A 20,551-nucleotide genomic window follows, 5' to 3' on the forward strand; every position below is an offset into this window, starting at 1 on the left:
TACCGACGGTTTGTGCCTTATTTCGGGGTCATTTCCCAGCCTCTTAATGAGATGCTCCGCAAAGACTGTTTTCATTGGTCACCAGCATCGGAAAAAGCATTTGAGAGTCTCAAATTGGCCCTCACATCTGCTCCTGTTCTTACTCTACCAGATTTTACACAACCCTTCACCATCGAAACAGATGCTAGTGGATTGGGCATTGGCGCTGTGCTGAGTCAAAACAAGCACCCAGTAGCATATCTCAGTAAATCATTATGTCCCAAGCATCAAGCCATGTCAACGTACGATCGAGAGATGTTCGCAATCCTGTTTGCAATTGACAAGTGGAGACCGTATTTAGTAGGAAATTCATTCAAAATTCTGACAGACCGTCAAACTCAAAAGCATCTCTTAGATCAAAGGATATCAACTCCATCACAGCACAAGTGGTTGGCAAAGTTACTTGGGTACAATTACACCATTGAGTACAAAGCAGGGAAATTGAACACTCTGCCTGACCTTCTTTCACGGCAGCACGAGCTACTAGCCATCAATACAGTATCTGCACCAGTTTTTGATAGCATCAGCTTGATTGACCAAGCTTGTCGCAAAGACCCTGAAGCACAGAAGATTATTCATGCCTTGCTACAAGGGGTCCCAACGAAGAAAAACTTTGCACTACATGCCGGCCGTCTGTTTTACAAAGGCAAAATCTTTATACCTCAAACTTCTGAGTGGAGAGCAAAGGTATTGCATGAATTCCACTCCTCACTGCAAGCTGGTCACTCAGGCTACCTCAGAACACTTGCAAGATTGGCTCGAAACTTTGCGTGGCTAGGCCTGAGAAAAGATGTGAAGCTCTTTGTTGCCTCATGTGATCAATGTTAACGGCAAAACTACGAATCCATCCACCCACCTGGGTTGCTCCAGCCCTTGCCTATTCCAGAAAATGTTTGGGAAGACATTTCGATGGACTTTGTTAAAGGTCTACCAAACTCCCAGGGTTACAATTCAATTATGGTGGTAGTAGATCGCCTCTCCAAGTTTGCACACTTCATCCCTGTAACTCACCCTTTCACAGCTCCACAAATAGCAGACTTGTTCATGAGAGAGGTCTTTCGACTTCATGGAATGCCCAAGCGAATTGTGAGTGACAGAGACCCAATATTTATTAGCCATTTTTGGACATCTTTCTTCCAACTTCAAGGCACTCACCTCTGCCATAGCTCTGCTTACCACCCACAAACTGATGGCCAATCTGAAGTCGTCAACAGATATCTGGAACATTATTTGCGCAACTTCATCTTCGATAAGCCTGCAACTTGGAAAGACCTCCTTTACTGGGCTGAATACTTGCACAATACTACTTACCATGCCACAATCAGAATGACACCATATCAGGCATTATATGGTCGTGCACCACCATCCATTTCCATGTATATCCCTGGCACCACCAAGGTTCATGCTGTTGACAAGGCACTGCAAGACAGAGATCAATTGCTTTTAAACTTGAAATCACACATGTCAATATTCCAGAATCGAATGAAGCAACATGCAGACAAAGGAAGAACTGAAAGAGAATTCAAGGAGGGAGATTGGGTTTTCCTAAAACTAAACCCATACCGCCAGAAATCTCTAGTCAAACGACCATCCAACAAACTCTCAGCAAGATACTATGGCCCTTTCAAAATCAGTGCAAAGATTGGTGCAGTTGCTTACTGTCTCGATCTTCCACCACACTCCAAGCTACACCCTGTCTTCCATGTCTCGCTACTCAAGAAGCGAATTGGTGAGGACACCCCACTCTCTTCTACCCTGCCCCAATTCGATGACAAGGGAGAAATCCTTTGGAAGCCAATTAAGGTTCTGGACATGGGAGTTCGCCGCCATAAGAAGCACTCAATAACTACGTGGCTGGTGCAGTGGGCCGGCATGCCAGAATCTGATGCCATATGGGAAGACGCCAGTGCCATAGCAGCGCAGTTTCCGAAGTTCCTGAGGACAGGCTCTCTTTCAGAGGGGAGCAGTTATTGAGGCCACCACAACACACTACAGCATTCAACCCTCAAGCCCAAGTAGATGCTTATTAGCCCATTTCTTTTTGTTGTCCTATGGCACGTGTAGGTTGCCAGCAGTGCATTAGTTGTCACCAGTAGCCTATATTATCTGTACCACTTGCCATTGATGGCTTATGGATGAAATGAACTCATTTTGATTTTTGCCTTGTCTTTCAATTTCCTGCAATTTCCTTTACTTTCTTGTATGTGTCGCATCACTTACACACAAACACAGGCTTGAAACCCTAAAAAAAATATATATAATAATAATAAATAAATAAATAAATAATAAAATACTTAAACAAACAGCCAGCTCCTTCTCTTTAGGGTCTTTATGTGGCAAATGATTGTGACGGCTAGTCGGCCTGTTGTGCTCGTGTCGCGTCTCTCATGATATTGCACCAACGACTATTTGTGATGATGAGTTTAATCTGCATCTTATCACACATATTTACCAGTCAAGAAGTGGAGATGGCTAGTGCATATTCGTTTTCATGCATGGGTTGAGCCATAACTCAGTTGGCATGCTGGCGTTTGGATTTAAGCATTTTATGGCCCGTTGTTATAAATGGTAGCTATCTTTCTTAACTCGTGGTGTAGTGAGTTTTTGGTACTATTAGTCTTAGGAGGAATGATTAGGTCCGTTAATCTGACTTTGACTGCGATACTTTCTTGTGAACACAAAAAGTTTGATACTATTTCAAATGTTTTCCGCGGTAGGTCGGTACTTAACGACAGCACCCGCTTCTGACCTCCTAGACTCCTAGCCTTCGCCTGAGCTCCACCTCCGGTGCTTTTAACCCAGACGTGTAAATGGGAATAGGGTTTAGCTCATCTCTATCTGGTAAGCAGACTCTTCAACTCGCATCAATTTGCTCTTAATTTCACCTAAGTAGAGTTGGGTTTCCTTCAATTTTGTGAATTTCATAACCATGGATCCACGTTTCTCTGAATTTCCCAGTTTCAATGATCAAACCCTTTTGCCTGATATGTTGAGTGAGTACCCAAGTAGTGATCCTTCTCAAGATCTTAGCTTTTTGGACCCAAATCCCAGTAACTCTTCATCAAGCTTTAGCCCTGAGGGAGATGATAGTGAGTTTTCTGACAGTGTCCTCAAGTACATAAACCAGGTGCTTATTAAGGAGGAAATGCAATCAAAACCCTGTATGTTCCATGACCCTTTGGCTCTTCAAGCCACTGAGGAGTCTCTTCATGAGATTATTGGAGGAGGGAAAAACCCAACTTCCCAACACCTAAACCCTCTTTGTGTTGATCAAAATGTGTATGGAAATGGGAATGGGAATGGGATGCTGGGTTCTTATAGGAGTGAGCTAATTGTTCCTGATATGCTTAGTAAGAGTGAATTGTTATTGCAATTTAACCTAGGGGCAGAGGAGGGTAGTAAGTTTCTTCCTAGAGGTCAATTGATTAGTGCAGAGGGCAACAAGCCGTATGCTGTGGCAGATAGAAAGGCTGGAGATGTGGTAGTCCCGACCCAGAAGAATGGGAGTGAGCATTTTCGTGTTGGTTCTAGAGGAAAGAAAAATCATCAAAGGGAAGATATAGATTTGGAGGATGGGAGGAGTAACAAGCAATCGGCGGTTTATATGGATGGTGAGGAGGGTGAGCTGTCTCATATTTTTGACAAGGTGTTGCTCTCCAAGCCTATCAAGAGTAAAGACGATCAAGTCAGTCAGAATGGAGCAAACAATAGCCCGCAGCAGGATGGGCTATCTGTTGGAATTGGTAATGGGAAGGTTTGTGGCAAGAATCAAGGCAACAAGAAGGAAGTGATAGATTTGAGGGCTCTTCTGATTTCATGTGCAGAAGCTGTATCTGTTGATGACCGCGAGACTGCTAGTGAGCTACTAAAGCAGATTATGCAGCACTCTTCCCCATTTGGTGATTGTACTCAGAGGTTGGCTCATTGCTTTGCAAATGCTCTTGAAGCGCGGTTGGCTGGCACAGAACCTCAAATATATACTGCTTTAACTACTAAACGAATGTCAGCTGCTGATTCGCTGAAGTTTTACCAAGCTTATATTGCAGTCTGCCCGTTCATGAAGTTGTTGATGATCTTTGCAAACGATATGATTTTAAAAGCTGCTGAGAAAGCAGAAACACTACATATAATAGATTTTGGTATCCGTTATGGTTTTCAATGGCCAGCTCTCATTCATTGCCTCTCAAGAAGACCTGGTGGACCTCCGAAATTACGCATTACAGGGTTAGAGTTTCCCTCAAGTGGTTTTCGACCAGAAGAAGGAGTCCAAGAGACAGGGCATCGCTTGGCAAAGTATTGTAGGCGATTTAATGTTCCTTTTGAGTACTATGGCATAGCCAAAAAATGGGAAACTCTCCAATTTGATGACCTTAGAGTTCAAAGAAATGAGGTGCTTGCTGTTAATTGTCTCAACCGATTCAAGTACCTCCTTGATGAGACTGTTGTGGTAAACAGTCCACGGGATACTGTTCTAAATTTAATTAGGAATTTGAATCCTGATGTCTTTGTCCAGAGTGTTGTTAATGGATCCCATCATGCACCCTTCTTTGTTCCACGCTTCCGAGAGGCACTATTCCACTTCTCTGCATTGTTTGATATGTTGGATACCAATTTGCCTCGTGAAGATCAGATGAGATTGGGGTTTGAGAAAGAGTTTATTGGACGTGAAGTTGTGAATATAGTAGCTTGTGAGGGCTTTCAAAGAATTGTTAGGCCAGAAACATACAAGCAGTGGCAGATTCGAAACATGAGGGCTGGGTTCAGACAGCTGCCATTGGACCGTGAAGTCATGAACAAAATAAAGGATAAGGTAAAAATGGGGTACCACCCTTCTTTTGTGGTTGATGAAGATGGCCACTGGATGCTGCATGAATGGAAGGGCAGAATTCTGTATGCTTCCGCCTGTTGGGCACATTCTAGGACTTGAAATGCTTGACTGTTAGAATTGACTCGGACAAATTGGCAAACACGTCATCTTTCCAACCTTGAAGGTAAAAAGCTTAGTGCACAAGAACTTTACTTCAGTTGTGGAAACAATGTAGTTGGGCTTTAGCAGTTGTTATCTGTATATCACGGCCTCTCAGTTTGGGGACTCGGAAGACCAGCAACTGTTGTAGTTGTTTGTGCATGTTTTTTCTTTTCCTTTTTTCGGCCAATTGTTGTAGTTGTGTTTAGATATGTAACTATTGTGTATTGCTTAGCACCACCCCACTGTAGGTTGCTGTATTGTGTTGCGGATTTGTTAAGTTCTGTTCTGGGGTCTGGATCCTCCCGAATATGTTGTCGCTCAGCTGCCTTTTATGCAGCTTTTATATGTGGTGAAAGCTGGTCCAATAGGCTACCGCCTTACAATTCTCCCCTTTTTCTTTTCAAAGCGCTGTATAACTTTGGTATTAAATTTGGTTTATGATTATGAAGTTGAATCTGGCATAAGTTTGATTTGGTCTCTGGTCCCTGGTTTTTGCAGTACTTCTTCTAACTTGTGGAAGATAAAATTGTAAGAAGAGGAAGACAAAAACGAAGAAGAAAAAGCACAGAAACAAAGAGTCGTTTAAAGACTTGTTAGAATCGGCAGTGTTTTTTGAATCGACTGCTCCATTTCTTTCTGGTATGTATCCAGTTCATTAATGAAGGCAACCTTTGTACTTTCCAAAAGACATGGACTGATATAGAAACAGAGTAGTGCAGCAGAAGATGTCATCTGAGATTCAGAATCGGTGTATGGTGAAAATCTGAAGCCTAATATGGCTACATACTAAAGCATAGGTGTCCTCATGAGATGACTCATCACAATAGCGTAAACATACCATTTTAATGATGGAAACCACTGATTTGATAGAACAGTCACAAAACCGATATTAAAGGTGGCCTCATCAACTCAGATGCAACTCAATAAGGGCAGTGAATCTGTGATGCCATATATTTTCTCATGCTCTGCAATGCATCTTACTGTATCCACGAAGGATATTTGGTGCTACGATTTATTTGTTTTTTTTTTTTTGTTAGAGTTTAGGATTTTGAGTGTCAACTCAATTGAGCAAACATTTGATGAGACTTTACGTGCTTTATTGAGCAAATGAGTTGTGCGTTCATCACACCTTTTTTGGTGTTTATGGTGTGCTGAAAGCGGATCACCGTTTGTAATATAGTCTATGATTAAAGTACATTAGAGGATCCATTTCCAGGAGAGTCTCTTTGTAATATTTTTCTTTCTTTTCTTCAAGCTTTTGGAAATTGTCGTCGACTAGTTATGTAATGGGGACAGACAGACTCGTCCACTAGAGATTTTTCATTACCCACAAAAGGAAAGCTTATTAACCCTTTTATATTGTGATCAATGTATCTGACATCATCAACGCTTTAAAGTTACTTTTATTTTTGTTTGCAGAAGATTAACTAGATGTTGAAAAAGCAAGGAGTATGTTAGAATCAGAATCCATAAAAGGAAATAGAAGAAGTAAATTGCAGAAAATGAAAGGAAATAAGCTAGACAATATTCATATTCATCGATAATCTTTTACAATGGAGGCAGGTTGTTTATATAACTCTATCAGCAAACAACCCTACACACACCCATCTACTGAATGACCTGACTCGAGCCCAATCAACTATATAATTGTAGAGCCCAATGCAAGATGGAAACACAGCCCATTTAGATAGCTTAACATATCAGCCCAATACAATATGTAATTATAGAACAATAGTCCTAACAGAGTACATAATCGGAAATGTCTTGTGAGGTATGAGGAAACTGTGTATTGTAGACTCATGCATTTTGTACTTGCATGAGTATTTGTCTAAGCATAATTAGCTACAATGAGCCACGCTCATACTGCCGCCAGCGACACCAACGGGTATCGAGGGTGTGACCGGCGGAAACACAACCAAACAGGCTATCACCTGAGCTCCGGCCCATCCCGAGATCACCGCTGACTCGCCGCCATGCGCCGCACCAAGACACCTCACTGAAGCATCAAAACCTGGGAACTGAAGCATATCAGTCCCACATCGAAAACAAGGAAGAGATCAGTCTCTTCCCCACCTATAAAAGGTCAACTTCTCTCTCCTCATTAATTACACATTTACTACTTACCTAACGTTATTCTGTCAACACAAATACATTGACTGACTTAGGCATCGGAGAAGAGAAGACCGCCAACTGTGGTCTCCCTCTAACGCCCTTTGTATTTCATTTGACAAATGTCGGAAGAAACAAGGATATTGCAAGTAGTGGTTCGCCCCTCGAACCAGCATCGACCAAGGTTTGGCTACCGCTGAATCTTAAACATTAACACATTTCAGTTTTCCAATTTTAGTTTATGATTATGTTCTGGTCTTTTTGATATACTTAAAATAAGCTTAGTAAGGCTTATTAAATCTGTTTTAAGCTATTTGGTAGCATAAATCACTAAGAACTAGCTAGCGCAGGGTGTTTCGTTTCATTTCGGAACTGCATGCTAGGATCTTATTGTTTTTTTTTTTTCCTATGTCAGAGCAAGCTTGTTATATATGTATATTATGATTTCTGCAAAGTAGTTATTAGTTTCGATGATCATCTCTTGAATAGTTATCCTTTAACAATGTATGTATGGCTGCCTATCTTTCTCCAAGGTTGCTTCTAATTCAGTTTCTTGGCTTTTATAGCTTTTTCCACTAAATCCCTAGTAACTATAAGTTTTATTTTTCCATTCAAGGGGAAACAAATGTGCTTGTTTGATCTACACTTTCATTTAGCATAACTTGCTGTTTCTTTGAATTGAAAACCCCAAAACAGCATTTGCCAGATTGTCTGCTTCCCCAGGATACAAAGATCACTACTAGAAAAGAGAACAACATCTACACCACATTAGTGATGATTGTGATTTGGTGACTTAGAAGCACTGATTTTGCCAAGATTAGCCAACCAATAGCGAAATTCAAATCATTTTAGTGAAGATCTTCATTTCATTCAAGTACGATTATCCATGGTTTTCTCTAATTTTTCTTGTTCTATTTTTTCAATTTATTTTAGGTGTTGATTTGGTTTAATCGTTCAACTCTCAATTTCTTCATGGTATCAGAGCTACAAAGCTTTTAACGAAGAATAATATTTTTTTCATGTCTCTCCTTCTCCTTCATTATATGGCTACCACAGACTCCTCCTTTCCCAGTCCTAATGTTGCTCATTTTTTCAAGCTCACTAAGACCAACTATCTCATTTGGCTTTGATAGAGGTGGACGATGGCCGCAAAGGGATAGCGGCAACGGCCGAAGGCACTGCGGTTGTCCGAGAGTCTCCATGAATTAACTTTTGATTCTTTCTTCTTGTAGCTTGATACAAAAAATGTCCGTGTGAAGTCTTAAGAATACGGATCATCATATCACGATCAGGATGACCTAACTTATCGTGCTAAATCCAATATGTGTCAGAATCCCATAAGTCATCTCTTATAACATTGTTGGATTTAATAGCTCGAATGGTGGTATCATAGAGTCCACTAGAGAGACATATAAGTTTCTCTAAGATGCGCTTTGACAGGACTAGCCCCGGATTTCACCTTGAAATCCGAAGTGGCCCTTTGGGGTCCACCTTAAAAGAAATTCTACCAAAAATTTGGCAGAACTTCCCCTAAAAATGGACTACCCAAGACATATAGAAAGACATTTACACTTCTAAGCAATCCATCCTTATTCTCCTGGAGCCATCCTGCTCCCCAAATCACAACATCTTCCAATTCACATTACACAATTCCCAACTTAATAACGTAATTCCACGGTTATCAGAGCAATTCTGAAACGAAAGGTATAACAGAATAAAAATTAAAGAGGGTAAAAGATCAATAAATCCTACAATGCGGAACCAGTGACAACTATGCCTCAGCTCCATGTACGCCCGACCCCAACTAATCTAGCCTGCAAACTGGACATTTGAAACCGAAGGGCCCAGGGGAAAAGTATTGAAAAACACGTTAGTGTGAGTGGACAAAAATAAATAATTAAGATGATTTAAATGAAGCAAACTTGAATACTCTCCCACTTATTTAAATTTATAAAACTCGATGCATGCAACGTTTATAAAACATATTTCTTTAAACTCAAAATCTCGGAAAAACATACCAGACCCGCTGGTTAAGAGAAATCGGACTAGCCCTACTAGTCAAATAATAAAAGGATATGGGGAAGTAATAGCACCATAAGGGTACAGGAGCCCCTTAGGCTCTACCCTCAACTCCCACTCACACATAGATTGTGTGAGGAGGAGAACTAATAACCTCGATTACCACTCACGTGAGGAGGAGAATCCTCGACTGCCACTCACAAACACAAAGTAAGTGAGGAGGAGACACTAACCGAACAACCCAAGTATGGTGAGGAAAAATAATCAAAAACCAGTAAATCCATAAATCCATAAAGCTTCCCCAATATCTCACGAGAAAATAAGTATATTCCAATGACGTGGCCCAGCACGCCAAAATATTCTCAAAATCATAACCGAGATAAATCAAAATTAATCTCCGAAGGTCAAATCATAAATCCAAAATTATCATTAAGGCATTCTCAATGCCAAAACCAAAGGTCGATAAACAAATAAGAAAATATATCTCCGACGAATCTCATTTTGAAAATCTTTCAGAAATCTCAAATCGACGAATGTAAATATATTTAATTCCAAAAACCACCTCGGAAAATAATTTGTCGAATATCAATATCAATCATAAGTTCAAATCTGAGCATAGAAAACTTACGTTCGAAAATCATGATGGAAAATCCAATCAAAATTCCAATAAATATTCAAAACCAAATAATATCCGAAACTAAATAATATGCTCAAAGAATAATATGATAATTAAATAAAGCATTAATTTAAGAAACAACGCATGCATCATTGTTTAAAACAAAAGTCCACTCACAATACTATATAGGTGACCACGCATACGGGTTTCTTTTGTTGAACAGTAACTCGGTATAGCGTCATGTACACAATTATATTCCGTAAATAACAATTCGGTAATTAAATACGATTCCCAAAATCAATCCTCTTAAGCCAACATCTCTATTTCCTTCTCTGATTCAACCCAAACTTTACCACTAACACCATTTCATTAATTTACAAGTTCCAGGGCAGATTCGAGAGAAATCTGACGGTCGGATTCTCATAAATTGATAATCAAAATTCTAAATATTCGAAAATTAGAAATCGATTCAAAACTTCTCCAATCTTCACCAAATTCACAAACATAAGCTCTAGATCAAAAATAGGATTTAACTAGCTAAAACAGAACCCATAACATTGCCATACGCGCCTCCACGCCCGACCTACAGTGGCGGCGAGTCGGCCCCACGCCGCGCCGCAGGCCAACTTCACCTTCGACTACCAAATTTCAGCCACAACATCTGCTCAACAAGCCTAACACTTTTCTCAACTACAACAAGTTCTAATTTTACCTTGAAACAGTCGAAATCGGCCGGTGAAGAGAAACCCAGAAATTTCAAACCCTAGCATCGAAAATTTCTTCGATTCATCCTCCATGTTGTGAATTGGAGTTAATAGCTTGAGAGCAATTGATCAATGGCTCGAGACGCTCCTACTAGACCCGGTTTGGTAGTCGGAGATGGCCGGAAATGTAGGAATCGCCGGAAAACCTCCAACTGCAACAATGATAGTTTTTGCTTCAATTCGGGGTTTTCGGCCAAATCGCCGTAACCCACGGTCACTAGGGTGTAGAGGAGGAAGAGGCGCTCTTGTGATGGCCGGTTACACACCGGTTGGTGGCCGGACGACGGTGATTAGAGGGGAAGAAGACAGAGACCGAAAGAGAAAGAGAGAGAGCTCGGGAAGAGGAGAGAGAAAGGTGGGTTTCCAGATTTAGAAACCTACCACAGTAAAATTTTAATATTTATACCCAATTTACCATGAACAATAACTTTTGTATTTCACTTATAACTTTCTCATACGAACTCTGATTTTTACGTACCATATATGCACGCGCTCGGTTTAACGTCCTCTACAATTTTCATGCAGAACATTTTCTCCAATTTTGACCCGAACAAAAGTCAACTTTTAGGGCCACTAAAAGTATCAAAACAAAATAAAAAGTGAAAGTAATTGCCGTTTACTGTCCAAATGACTAGTAAACCAGTAAATTTAGATTCGGGACGTAACACGCTTACATCTGCAATAATTAGAGGTATTGCAAAGGAATTCATACCCATTTTCACAATGTGTTTCCTCATGATATTCCTTGGCTAAAATATCTGTAAAGCTTAATAAAGCCAACGAATTACATCGAAAGTCTCAAAAAGAATCTAATCCAAATAAATTCAAAATAATGGTCATCACTCAATTCTTTTGGCAACTCCACTCCGCCACGACTAGGTAAGGTAGGAAGAGATTTTAGTGAAGTTAGACTCACTTGAAAACACTTTTCTTGTTCAGACCTTGCGTAGACATGACATTTAATTGGATGAGCCCAGTCGGAAAAGAGTTATGACCAATGTTACTAATAGTAAGGCAAATGCCATTAAAAAAATTCTTGAAAGATAAACGAGGTTCTAGTCATCATATTCAACATTCATGTCTTTGACTTTGGTAGAAGTAAAGTCTACAACCTCGAGCTCGATATCTTCACCACGTTCAATATGAAGGGATTCTCTTGCATTTTTCATGGTCTTTTATGCGTTAGCTACCACATTTGGTGCTCGACATACATCTACCCAATGATCATATGCTCCACATCAGAAACACATCTCACTATTCATAAAATTTTTGTTGTCCCTTTTTGACTAAGGTGTGGGATTCGCGCACATGCCATGACCCCTTAAGGTCGGCGACGCCGTTATTGGTGGTGGCTCATCTCTGTCGATGGTGGCCTCCACAACCAAGGTTTCGTTGGTTGTTCTAGCGGCTTCCTTCCTTTGCTGAGCGATCGAATGGACCAGATCGATTACTCTTTAGGTTTAGCTCTTCGCTCGCGACGACCTTTCTTTGGGGCGTCCAATATAATTCAACTCCGGAATAAGCTCCAAGGAGTCGGGAATTATAATTCTTCACAACAATATTACTATGCTTCTCAGCAATAGACATCACTATAATCAGCTGAGGAAATCTCATGATCCTTCCAGCATTCATATGGATTCGATATTGCTTACATACCATCATAGCAGAGACAGAGAAGGTAGAGAGAGTTTTCTCAATCAATTTCTCTTTTGTAATAATCTGATTACAGAATTGCATTATTGATCTGATGCAGAGGGATTCCAAAATGTATTCAATCACAAACTTAAAGTCAGCAAAGTAGAGATTGTTCCATTTCTCATACCATTCGAGGAGCTAGGAGTCCAAGACATTCCCAAAACGCTCTTCAAGTGCAACCCATAAATTTCTAGGGTTATTTTCACCCATATACATGAGTAGTGTCCATGGGGCGAAGTTGAGCCTTAAATGCTTCCACAAAATAAAGTAAATTTCTGACCGCAAAATACTATCATGAAATTAATTTTCAAGAATTTTATATTAGACTAAAACAATGATGTTTAATGGTCGATTGTTCAAATTCTCAACGAACCTATGTTCAGAGTAGCATGAACCCCCATAAGTCGGCTTAGAATCTTACATTATAAGAAAGGTGGGAAAAGCATTTATTTAAAATAGCCACTTGGTTTCAAAGTAAGTAACGAGTGGCTTTATATATAGGCTATGTTTGGTATGGCTGTTCTTTGAGAAAAAGCTGGCTTCTGCTTATTTCTGAGAATAAGTGGCTGAAAAGCAAAGCTGCTGAGTGTTTGGTAAACTAGCTTTTTAGAAGTGCTGTCAGTGGCAAAAGCAGTGACAAAGTGTTTAGTAAACTAAACTGGCTTGTGCTTTTTATTTGTGGAATGACTAAATTGGACATTATAGATTATTTTGCATTAATTATTTAGTAAATGATTAATATTTGTATAAATTTCATTAGAGCAATCCTGGCCATCCATTTCCTCCACCATTTGATCAGGGTCGTCCATTGTTAATTGCAATAATCTATATATATATGAGCCTTGATCAATAGGAACACCAGAAGGATCGAGAGAGGGAGAGAACCAGAGTTGGCCCGAGACGCACCGCGACCTGGCTGGCTCTCCACCGTCAGGTCACCTCCGGCCGGCGCTCATACACCATCGTCTTTGTCTCGCTATCGCCAGCAGCCCTCTGTCCTTAGATCGTCCATGCATTGAACGGAGATGGAGAATCGACGACGAGAAGCCCCGAACTTTCTCCGGCCACCACTGCAACTTCCGGCGACCGATTAAGCTGAATTTGGTATGGAAACCCATCTCCTCGTCATGCTTAACACCCTAGTATGATTAGTTTTCCGATTTAATCAACTTTTGACGAATTTGTTTCTGGGTTGCTTCTGCCTCCGTCGTTGTTCCTCGATGCCGGCAGCTTTCCAAGCTCTTCCCGGCTTCATTTTGGCTTGGTTGCATCAGTAGGAGGAAGCTGGCCACAATTGGAGTAGAAAGCCACGAACCTGCTGGGTTGCAAAAGTCGAACTCCATTACCGGTCGAGCAGAGGAGATCGAGCGGAGGGAGATCGGATGGGATGCGTTCTGTGATGTTATTTGAGGGAGATCGTATGGGATGCGTTCTGTGATGTTATTTGAGGGAGATGAGATCGAGCAGAGGGAGATGGGAGATGGAGCAGAGGGAGATGGGAGTGGGAGAGAGAGCAGAGGGAGATGGGAGATGGGATCGAGAGACTGATAGGGTGGGTGGCAGATGGCTGTAATTGTTTCAGCCAACGGAGGATACAAAACGGGATTTTGAAAAATTCATTAATGAACAGTGTCACCGCTACAGTAGCTAGCGCGCTTCTGGCTTTTAAAAGCTGGGGGGAGCCAGCTTCTGCTTTTAGACAGAAGCTGGGGCAGCTTTTTTAAAAGCCTGAGAATAAGCTCGCTTACCAAACGCATGATGCTCTTGTGCTTATAAGCCCCCCCCCCCCCCCCCCCCCCCCCAAGCCACTTGGTTTTCGTTTCTGTGTCTGTACATTGTAATGTTCGGAATTACAAGTGACCACGTAGCAGCAGATCGTTATTTATTTAACAGCTCCCGCTTTCTGACTTCACCTTTCCACACTTCCATTTTCTGGTCCACGATTCTTCGCCCACAAAAGTCTTCGCCTGAGCTCCCCCTCCTCTGCTTTTAACCCAGTCCCGGAAATGGAATTAGCGTTTAGCTGCTCCTCTCTCTCAGGTAAACAGAGTCTCTAACCCAACTCGCATCTATTTGCTCTTAATTTCACCTAGAGTCGAATTGGGTTTCCTTCGATTTTGTGAATTTCATAACCATGGATCCACGTTTCTCTGAATTTCCCAATTTCAATGATCAAACCCTTTTGCCCGATATGTTGAATGAGTACCCAAGTAGTGACCCTTTTGAAGATCTCAGCTTTTCGGACCCAAACCGCAGTAACTCTTCTCTGTCGTCGAGCTTTAGCGCTGAGGGAGATGATTGTGAGTTTTCTGATTGTGTGCTCAAGTACATAAACCAGGTGCTTATGGAGGAGGACATGGAGTCAAAGCCATGTATGTTCCATGACCCTTTGGCTCTTCAAGCCACTGAGGAGTCTCTTTATGAGGTTATTGGGGGAGGGAAGTACCCAATTTCCCAAGACCAAAACCCTCTTTGTGTTGATCAAAATGTTGAGAGCCCAGATGGTGGTTATTCTTCTGGAAGTTTCACTGATTCCAGCTCTAGTCCTGGTCCTTCCGTTAACTCTTGCCCAGTCACTGCCCAGTTTGTAGAGACTAGCAGCTCTATATTGGAAATCCCTATTCCTGAAAACTTTGTTTTCCAGTCCCCTTCCAGGGCTAGGTCTCAATTGTCGTCGAGTAGGTATGGAAATGGGAATGAGATGGTGGGTTCTTATAGGAGTGAGCTTATGGTTCCTGATGTACTTAGTAAGAATGAATTGTTAGTGCAGTTTAACCTAGGGGCAGAGGAGGGTAGGAAGTTTCTTCCTAGAGGTCAATTGATTAGTGTGGAGGGCAACAAGATGTATGCTGTGGTGAATAAAAAGGCTGGAGATGCGGTAGTAACAACGCAGAAGAATGGGAGTGAGCAATTTCATGTTGGTTCAAGAGGAAAAAAGAATCATCAAAGGGAAGATATAGTTTTGGAGGATGGGAGGAGTAACAAGCAACCAGCAGTTTATATGGACGATGAGGAGGGTGAGCTGTCTGATATTTTTGACAAGGTGTTGCTCTGTAAGCCTTTGGAGAGTAAAGACGATGAAGCCAGTCAGAATGGAGCAAACATTGGCCTGCAGCAGGATGTGCAATCTGTTGGAATTGGTAATGGGAAGGGTCGCGGCATGATTCACGGCAACAAGAAGGAAGTGATAGATTTGAGGGCTCTTCTGATTTTATGTGCACAAGCTGTTTCTGTTGATGATCGCGAGACTGCTAGTGAGCTACTAAAGCAGATTATGCAGCACTCTTCCCCATTTGGTGATTGTGCTCAGAGGTTGGCTCATTGCTTTGCAAATGCTCTTGAAGCGAGGTTGGCTGGCACTGGAACTCAAATATATACTGCTTTATCTACTAAACGAATGTCAGCTGCTGATATGCTGAAGTATTACCAAGCTTATATTACAGCCTGCCCGTTGAATAAGATGTCCTTGATCTTTGCAAACGATATGATTTTAAAAGCTGCTGAGAAAGCAGAAACACTACATATAATAGATTTTGGTATCCTTTATGGTTTTCAATGGCCTGCTCTCATTCATTGCCTCTCAAGAAGACCTGGTGGACCTCCCAAATTACGTATTACAGGGGTAGAGCTTCCCTTAAGTGGTTTTCGACCAGAAGAAAGAGTCCAAGAGACGGGGCATCACTTGGCAAAGTATTGTAGGCGATTTAATGTTCCTTTTGAGTACTATGCCATAGCCAAAAAATGGGATACTGTCCAATTTGATGACCTCAAAGTTCAAAGAAATGAGGTGCTTGCTGTTAATTGTGTCTGCCGGTTTAAGAACCTCCTTGATGAGACAGTTGTGGTAAACAGTCCAAGGGATACTGTTCTAAAATTAATTAGGAAGTTGAATCCTGATGTCTTTGTCCAGAGTGTTGTTAATGGATCCCATCATGCACCCTTCTTTGTTCCACGCTTCCGAGAGGCACTATTCCACTTCTCTGCATATTTTGATATGTTGGATACCAATTTGCCTCGTGAAGATCAGATGAGATTGGGGTTTGAGAAAGAGTTTATTGGACGTGAAGTTGTGAATATAGTAGCTTGTGAGGGCTTTCAAAGAATTGTTAGGCCAGAAACATACAAGCAGTGGCAGATTCGAAACTTGAGGGCTGGGTTCAGACAGCTGCCATTGGACCGTGAAGTCATGAACAAAATAAAGGATAAGGTAAAAATGGGGTATCACCCTTATTTTGTTGTTGATGAAGATGGCCACTGGATGCTGCAGGGATGGAAGGGCAGAATTCTGTATGCTTCTGCCTGTTGGGCACCTTCTAGGACTTGAAATGCTTGACTTTTAGAATTGACTTGCACAAATTGGCAAATACGACATCTTTCCAACCTTGAAGGTAAAAAGCTTAGTGCACAAGAACTTTACTTCAGTTGTGGAAACAATGTAGGTGGGCTTTAGCAGTTGTTATCTGTATATCACGGCCTCTCAGTTTGGGGACTTGGAAGAGCAGCAACTGTTGTAGTTGTTTGTGCATGTTTTTTCTTTTCCTTTTTTCGGCCAATTGTTGTAGTTGTGTTTGGATAAGTAACTATTGTATATTGCTTAGCACCACCCCACTGTAGGTTGCTGTATTGTGTTGTGGATTTGTTAAGTTCTGTTCTGGGGTCTGGATCCACCCGAATATGTTGTCGCTCAGCTGCCTTTTATGCAGCTTTTATATGTGGTGAAAGCTGGCCCAATAGGCTACCGCCTTACAATTCTCCCCTTTTTCTTTTCAAAGCGCTGTATAACTTTGGTATTAAATTTGGTTTATGATTATGAAGTTGAATCTGGCATAAGTTTGATTTGGTCCCTGGTCCCTGGTTTTTGCAATACTTCTTCTAACTTGTGGAAGATAAAATTGTAAGAAGAGGAAGACAAAAACGAAGAAGAAAAAGCACAGAAACAAAGAGTTGTTTAAATATGACTCGTTAGAATCGGCAGTGTTTTTTGAATCGACTGCTCCATTTCTTTCTGGTATGTATCCAATTCATTAATGAAGGCAACCTTTGTACTTTCCAAAAGACATGGACTGATATAGAAACAGAGTAGTGCAGCAGAAGATGTCATCTGAGATTCAGAATCGGTGTATGGTGAAAATCTGAAGCCTAATATGGCTACATACTAAAGCATAGGGGTCCTCATGAGATGACTCATCACAATGGTGTAAACATACCATTTTAATGATGGAAACCACTGATTTGATAGAAAGGTGGCCTCATCAACTCAGATGCAACTCAATAAGGGCAGTGAATCTGTGATGCCATATATTTTCTCATGCTCTGCAATGCATCTTACTGTATCCACGAAGGATATTTGGTGCTACGATTTATTTTTTTTTTTTTTTGTTAGAGTTTAGGATTTTGAGTTTCAACTCAATTGAGCAAACATTTGATGAGACTTTACGTGCTTTATTGAGCAAATGAGTTGTGCGTTCATCACACCTTTTTTGGTGTTTATGGTGTGCTGAAAGCGGATCACCGTTTGTAATATAGTCTATGATTAAAGTACATTAGAGGATCCATTTCCAGGAGAGTCTCTTTGTAATATTTTTCTTTCTTTTCTTCAAGCTTTTGGAAATTGTCGTCGACTAGTTATGTAATGGGGACAGACAGACTCGTCCACTAGAGATTTTTCATTACCCACAAAAGGAAAGCTTATTAACCCTTTTATATTGTGATCAATGTATCTGACATCATCAACCCTTTAAAGTTACTTTTATTTTTGTTTGCAGAAGATTAACTAGATGTTGAAAAAGCAAGGAGTATGTTAGAATCAGAATCCATAAAAGGAAATAGAAGAAGTAAATTGCAGAAAATGAAAGGAAATAAGCTAGACAATATTCATATTCATCGATAATCTTTTACAATGGAGGCAGATTGTTTATATAACTCTATCAGCAAACAACCCTACACACACCCATCTACTGAATGACCTGACTCGAGCCCAATCAACTATATAATTGTAGAGCCCAATGCAAGATGGAAACACAGCCCATTTAGATAGCTTAACATATCAGCCCAATACAATATGTAATTATAGAACAATAGTCCTAACAGAGTACATAATCGGAAATGTCTTGTGAGGTATGAGGAAACTGTGTATTGTAGACTCATGCATTTTGTACTTGCATGAGTATTTGTCTAAGCATAATTAGCTACAATGAGCCACGCTCATACTGCCGCCAGCGACACCAACGGGTATCGAGGGTGTGACCGGCGGAAACACAGCCAAGCAGGCTATCACCTGAGCTCCGGCCCATCCCGAGATCACCGCTGACTCGCCGCCATGCGCCGCGCCAAGACACCTCACTGAAGCATCAAAACCTGGGAACTGAAGCATATCAGTCCCACATCGAAAACAAGGAAGAGATCAGTCTCTTCCCCACCTATAAAAGGTCAACTTCTCTCTCCTCATTAATTACACATTTACTACTTACCTAACGTTATTCTGTCAACACAAATACATTGACTGACTTAGGCATCGGAGAAGAGAAGACCGCCAACTGTGGTCTCCCTCTAGCGCCCTTTGCATTTCATTTGACAAATGTCGGAAGAAACAAGGATATTGCAAGTAGTGGTTCGCCCTTCGAACCAGTATTGACCAAGGTTTGGCAACCGCTGAATCTTAAACATTAACACATTTCAGTTTTCCAATTTTAGTTTATGATTATGTTCTGGTCTTTTTGATATACTTAAAATAAGCTTAGTAAGGCTTATTAAATCTGTTTTAAGCTATTTGGTAGCATAAATCACTAAGAACTAGCTAGCGCAGGGTGTTTCGTTTCATTTCAGAACTGCATGCTAGGATCTTATTGTTTTTTTTTTTCCTATGTCAGAGCAAGCTTGTTATATATGTATATTATGATTTCTGCAAAGTAGTTATTAGTTTCGATGATCATCTCTTGAATAGTTATCCTTTAACAATGTATGTATGGCTGCCTATCTTTCTCCAAGGTTGCTTCTAATTCAGTTTCTTGGCTTTTATAGCTTTTTCCACTGAATCCCTAGTAACTATAAGTTTTATTTTTCCATTCAAGGGGAAACAAATGTGCTTGTTTGATCTACACTTTCATTTAGCATAACTTGCTCTTTCTTTGAATTGAAAGCCCCAAAACAGCATTTGCCAGATTGTCTGCTTCCCCAGGATACAAAGATCACTACTAGAAAAGAGAACAACAGCCACACCACATTAGTGATGATTGTGATTTGGTGACTTAGAAGCACTGATTTTGCCAAGATTAGCCAACCAATAGCGAAATTCAAATCATTTTAGTGAAGATCTTCATTTCATTCAGGTACGATTATCCATGGTTTTCTCTAATTTTTCTTGTTCTATTTTTTCAATTTCTTTTAGGTGTTGATTTGGTTTAATCGTTCAACTCTCAATTTCTTCATGGTATCAGAGCTACAAAGCTTCTAACAAAGAATAATATTTTGTTCCTGTCTCTCCTTCTCCTTCATTATATGGCTACCACAGACTGCTCCCTTCTCAGTCCTAATGTTGCTCATTTTTTCAAGCTCACTAAGACCAACTATCTCATTTGGTTTTGACAGAGGTGGACGATGGCCGCAAAGGGATAGCGGCAACGGCCGAAGGCGCTGCGGTTGTCCGAGAGTCTCCATGAATTAACTTTTGATTCTTTCTTCTTGTAGCTTGATACAAAAGATGTCCGTGTGAAGTCTTAAGAATACGGATCATCATATCACGATCAGGATGACCTAACTTATCGTGCTAAATCCAATATGTGTCAGAATCCCATAAGTCATCTCTTTTGACATTGTTGGATTTAATAGCTCGAATGGTGGTACCATAGAGTCCACTAGAGAGACATATAAGTTTCTCTGAGATGCGCTTTGACATGACTCGCCCTGGATTTCACCTTGAAATCCGAAGTGGCCATTTGGGGTCCACCTTAAAAGAAATTCTACCAAAAATTTGGCAGAACTTCCCCTAAAAATTGACTACCCAAGACATATAGAAAGACATTTACACTTCTAAGCAATCCATCCTTATTCTCCTGGAGCCATCCTGCTCCCCAAATCACAACATCTTCCAATTCACATTACACAATTCCCAACTTAATAACGTAATTCCACGGTTATCAGAGCAATTCTGAAACGAAAGGTATAACAGAATAAAAATTAAAGAGGGTAAAAGATCAATAAATCGTACAATGCGGAACCAATGACAACTATGCCTCAGCTCCATGTACGCCCGACCCCAACTAATCTAGCCTGCAAACTGGACATTTGAAACCAAAGGGCCTAGGGGAAAAATATTGAAAAACATGTTAGTGTGAGTGGACA

The 20,551-nt window shown here is 40.8% G+C and overlaps 2 protein-coding genes across 4 annotated transcripts; both read left to right on the forward strand.

Moving 5' to 3' along the window:
* The first annotated feature begins 2,699 nt into the window (after nucleotides 1–2,699).
* LOC112202316 (scarecrow-like protein 14) lies at nucleotides 2,700–6,251 on the forward strand. 3 transcript variants are annotated; one of them, XR_002937272.2, is made up of 2 exons: nucleotides 2,700–5,030; nucleotides 5,507–6,251. XR_002937272.2 is itself a non-coding variant. In XM_040519709.1 (2 exons), exon 2 carries the CDS (start codon nucleotides 3,026–3,028, stop codon nucleotides 4,964–4,966), a length of 1,941 nt encoding a protein of 646 aa, XP_040375643.1. In that variant the 5' UTR covers nucleotides 2,700–2,880; nucleotides 2,998–3,025; the 3' UTR covers nucleotides 4,967–5,394. The 3 variants fall into 3 exon arrangements, 2 of the variants coding, with proteins under 2 accessions (XP_040375643.1, XP_024199031.1); XM_040519709.1 differs by lacking the exon at nucleotides 5,507–6,251 and having other exon boundaries at nucleotides 2,700–2,880; nucleotides 2,998–5,394; XM_024343263.2 differs by lacking the exon at nucleotides 5,507–6,251 and having other exon boundaries at nucleotides 2,701–5,394.
* Nucleotides 6,252–14,019: 7,768 nt separating this feature from the next.
* LOC112202315 (scarecrow-like protein 14) lies at nucleotides 14,020–17,040 on the forward strand. The gene has a single exon (XM_024343262.2). It carries the CDS (start codon nucleotides 14,346–14,348, stop codon nucleotides 16,533–16,535), a length of 2,190 nt encoding a protein of 729 aa, XP_024199030.1. The 5' UTR covers nucleotides 14,020–14,345; the 3' UTR covers nucleotides 16,536–17,040.
* Nucleotides 17,041–20,551: the final 3,511 nt, after the last annotated feature.

This window comes from Rosa chinensis, chromosome 5, assembly GCF_002994745.2.
Source record: "Rosa chinensis cultivar Old Blush chromosome 5, RchiOBHm-V2, whole genome shotgun sequence".
Classification (NCBI taxonomy): Eukaryota; Viridiplantae; Streptophyta; class Magnoliopsida; order Rosales; family Rosaceae; genus Rosa; species Rosa chinensis.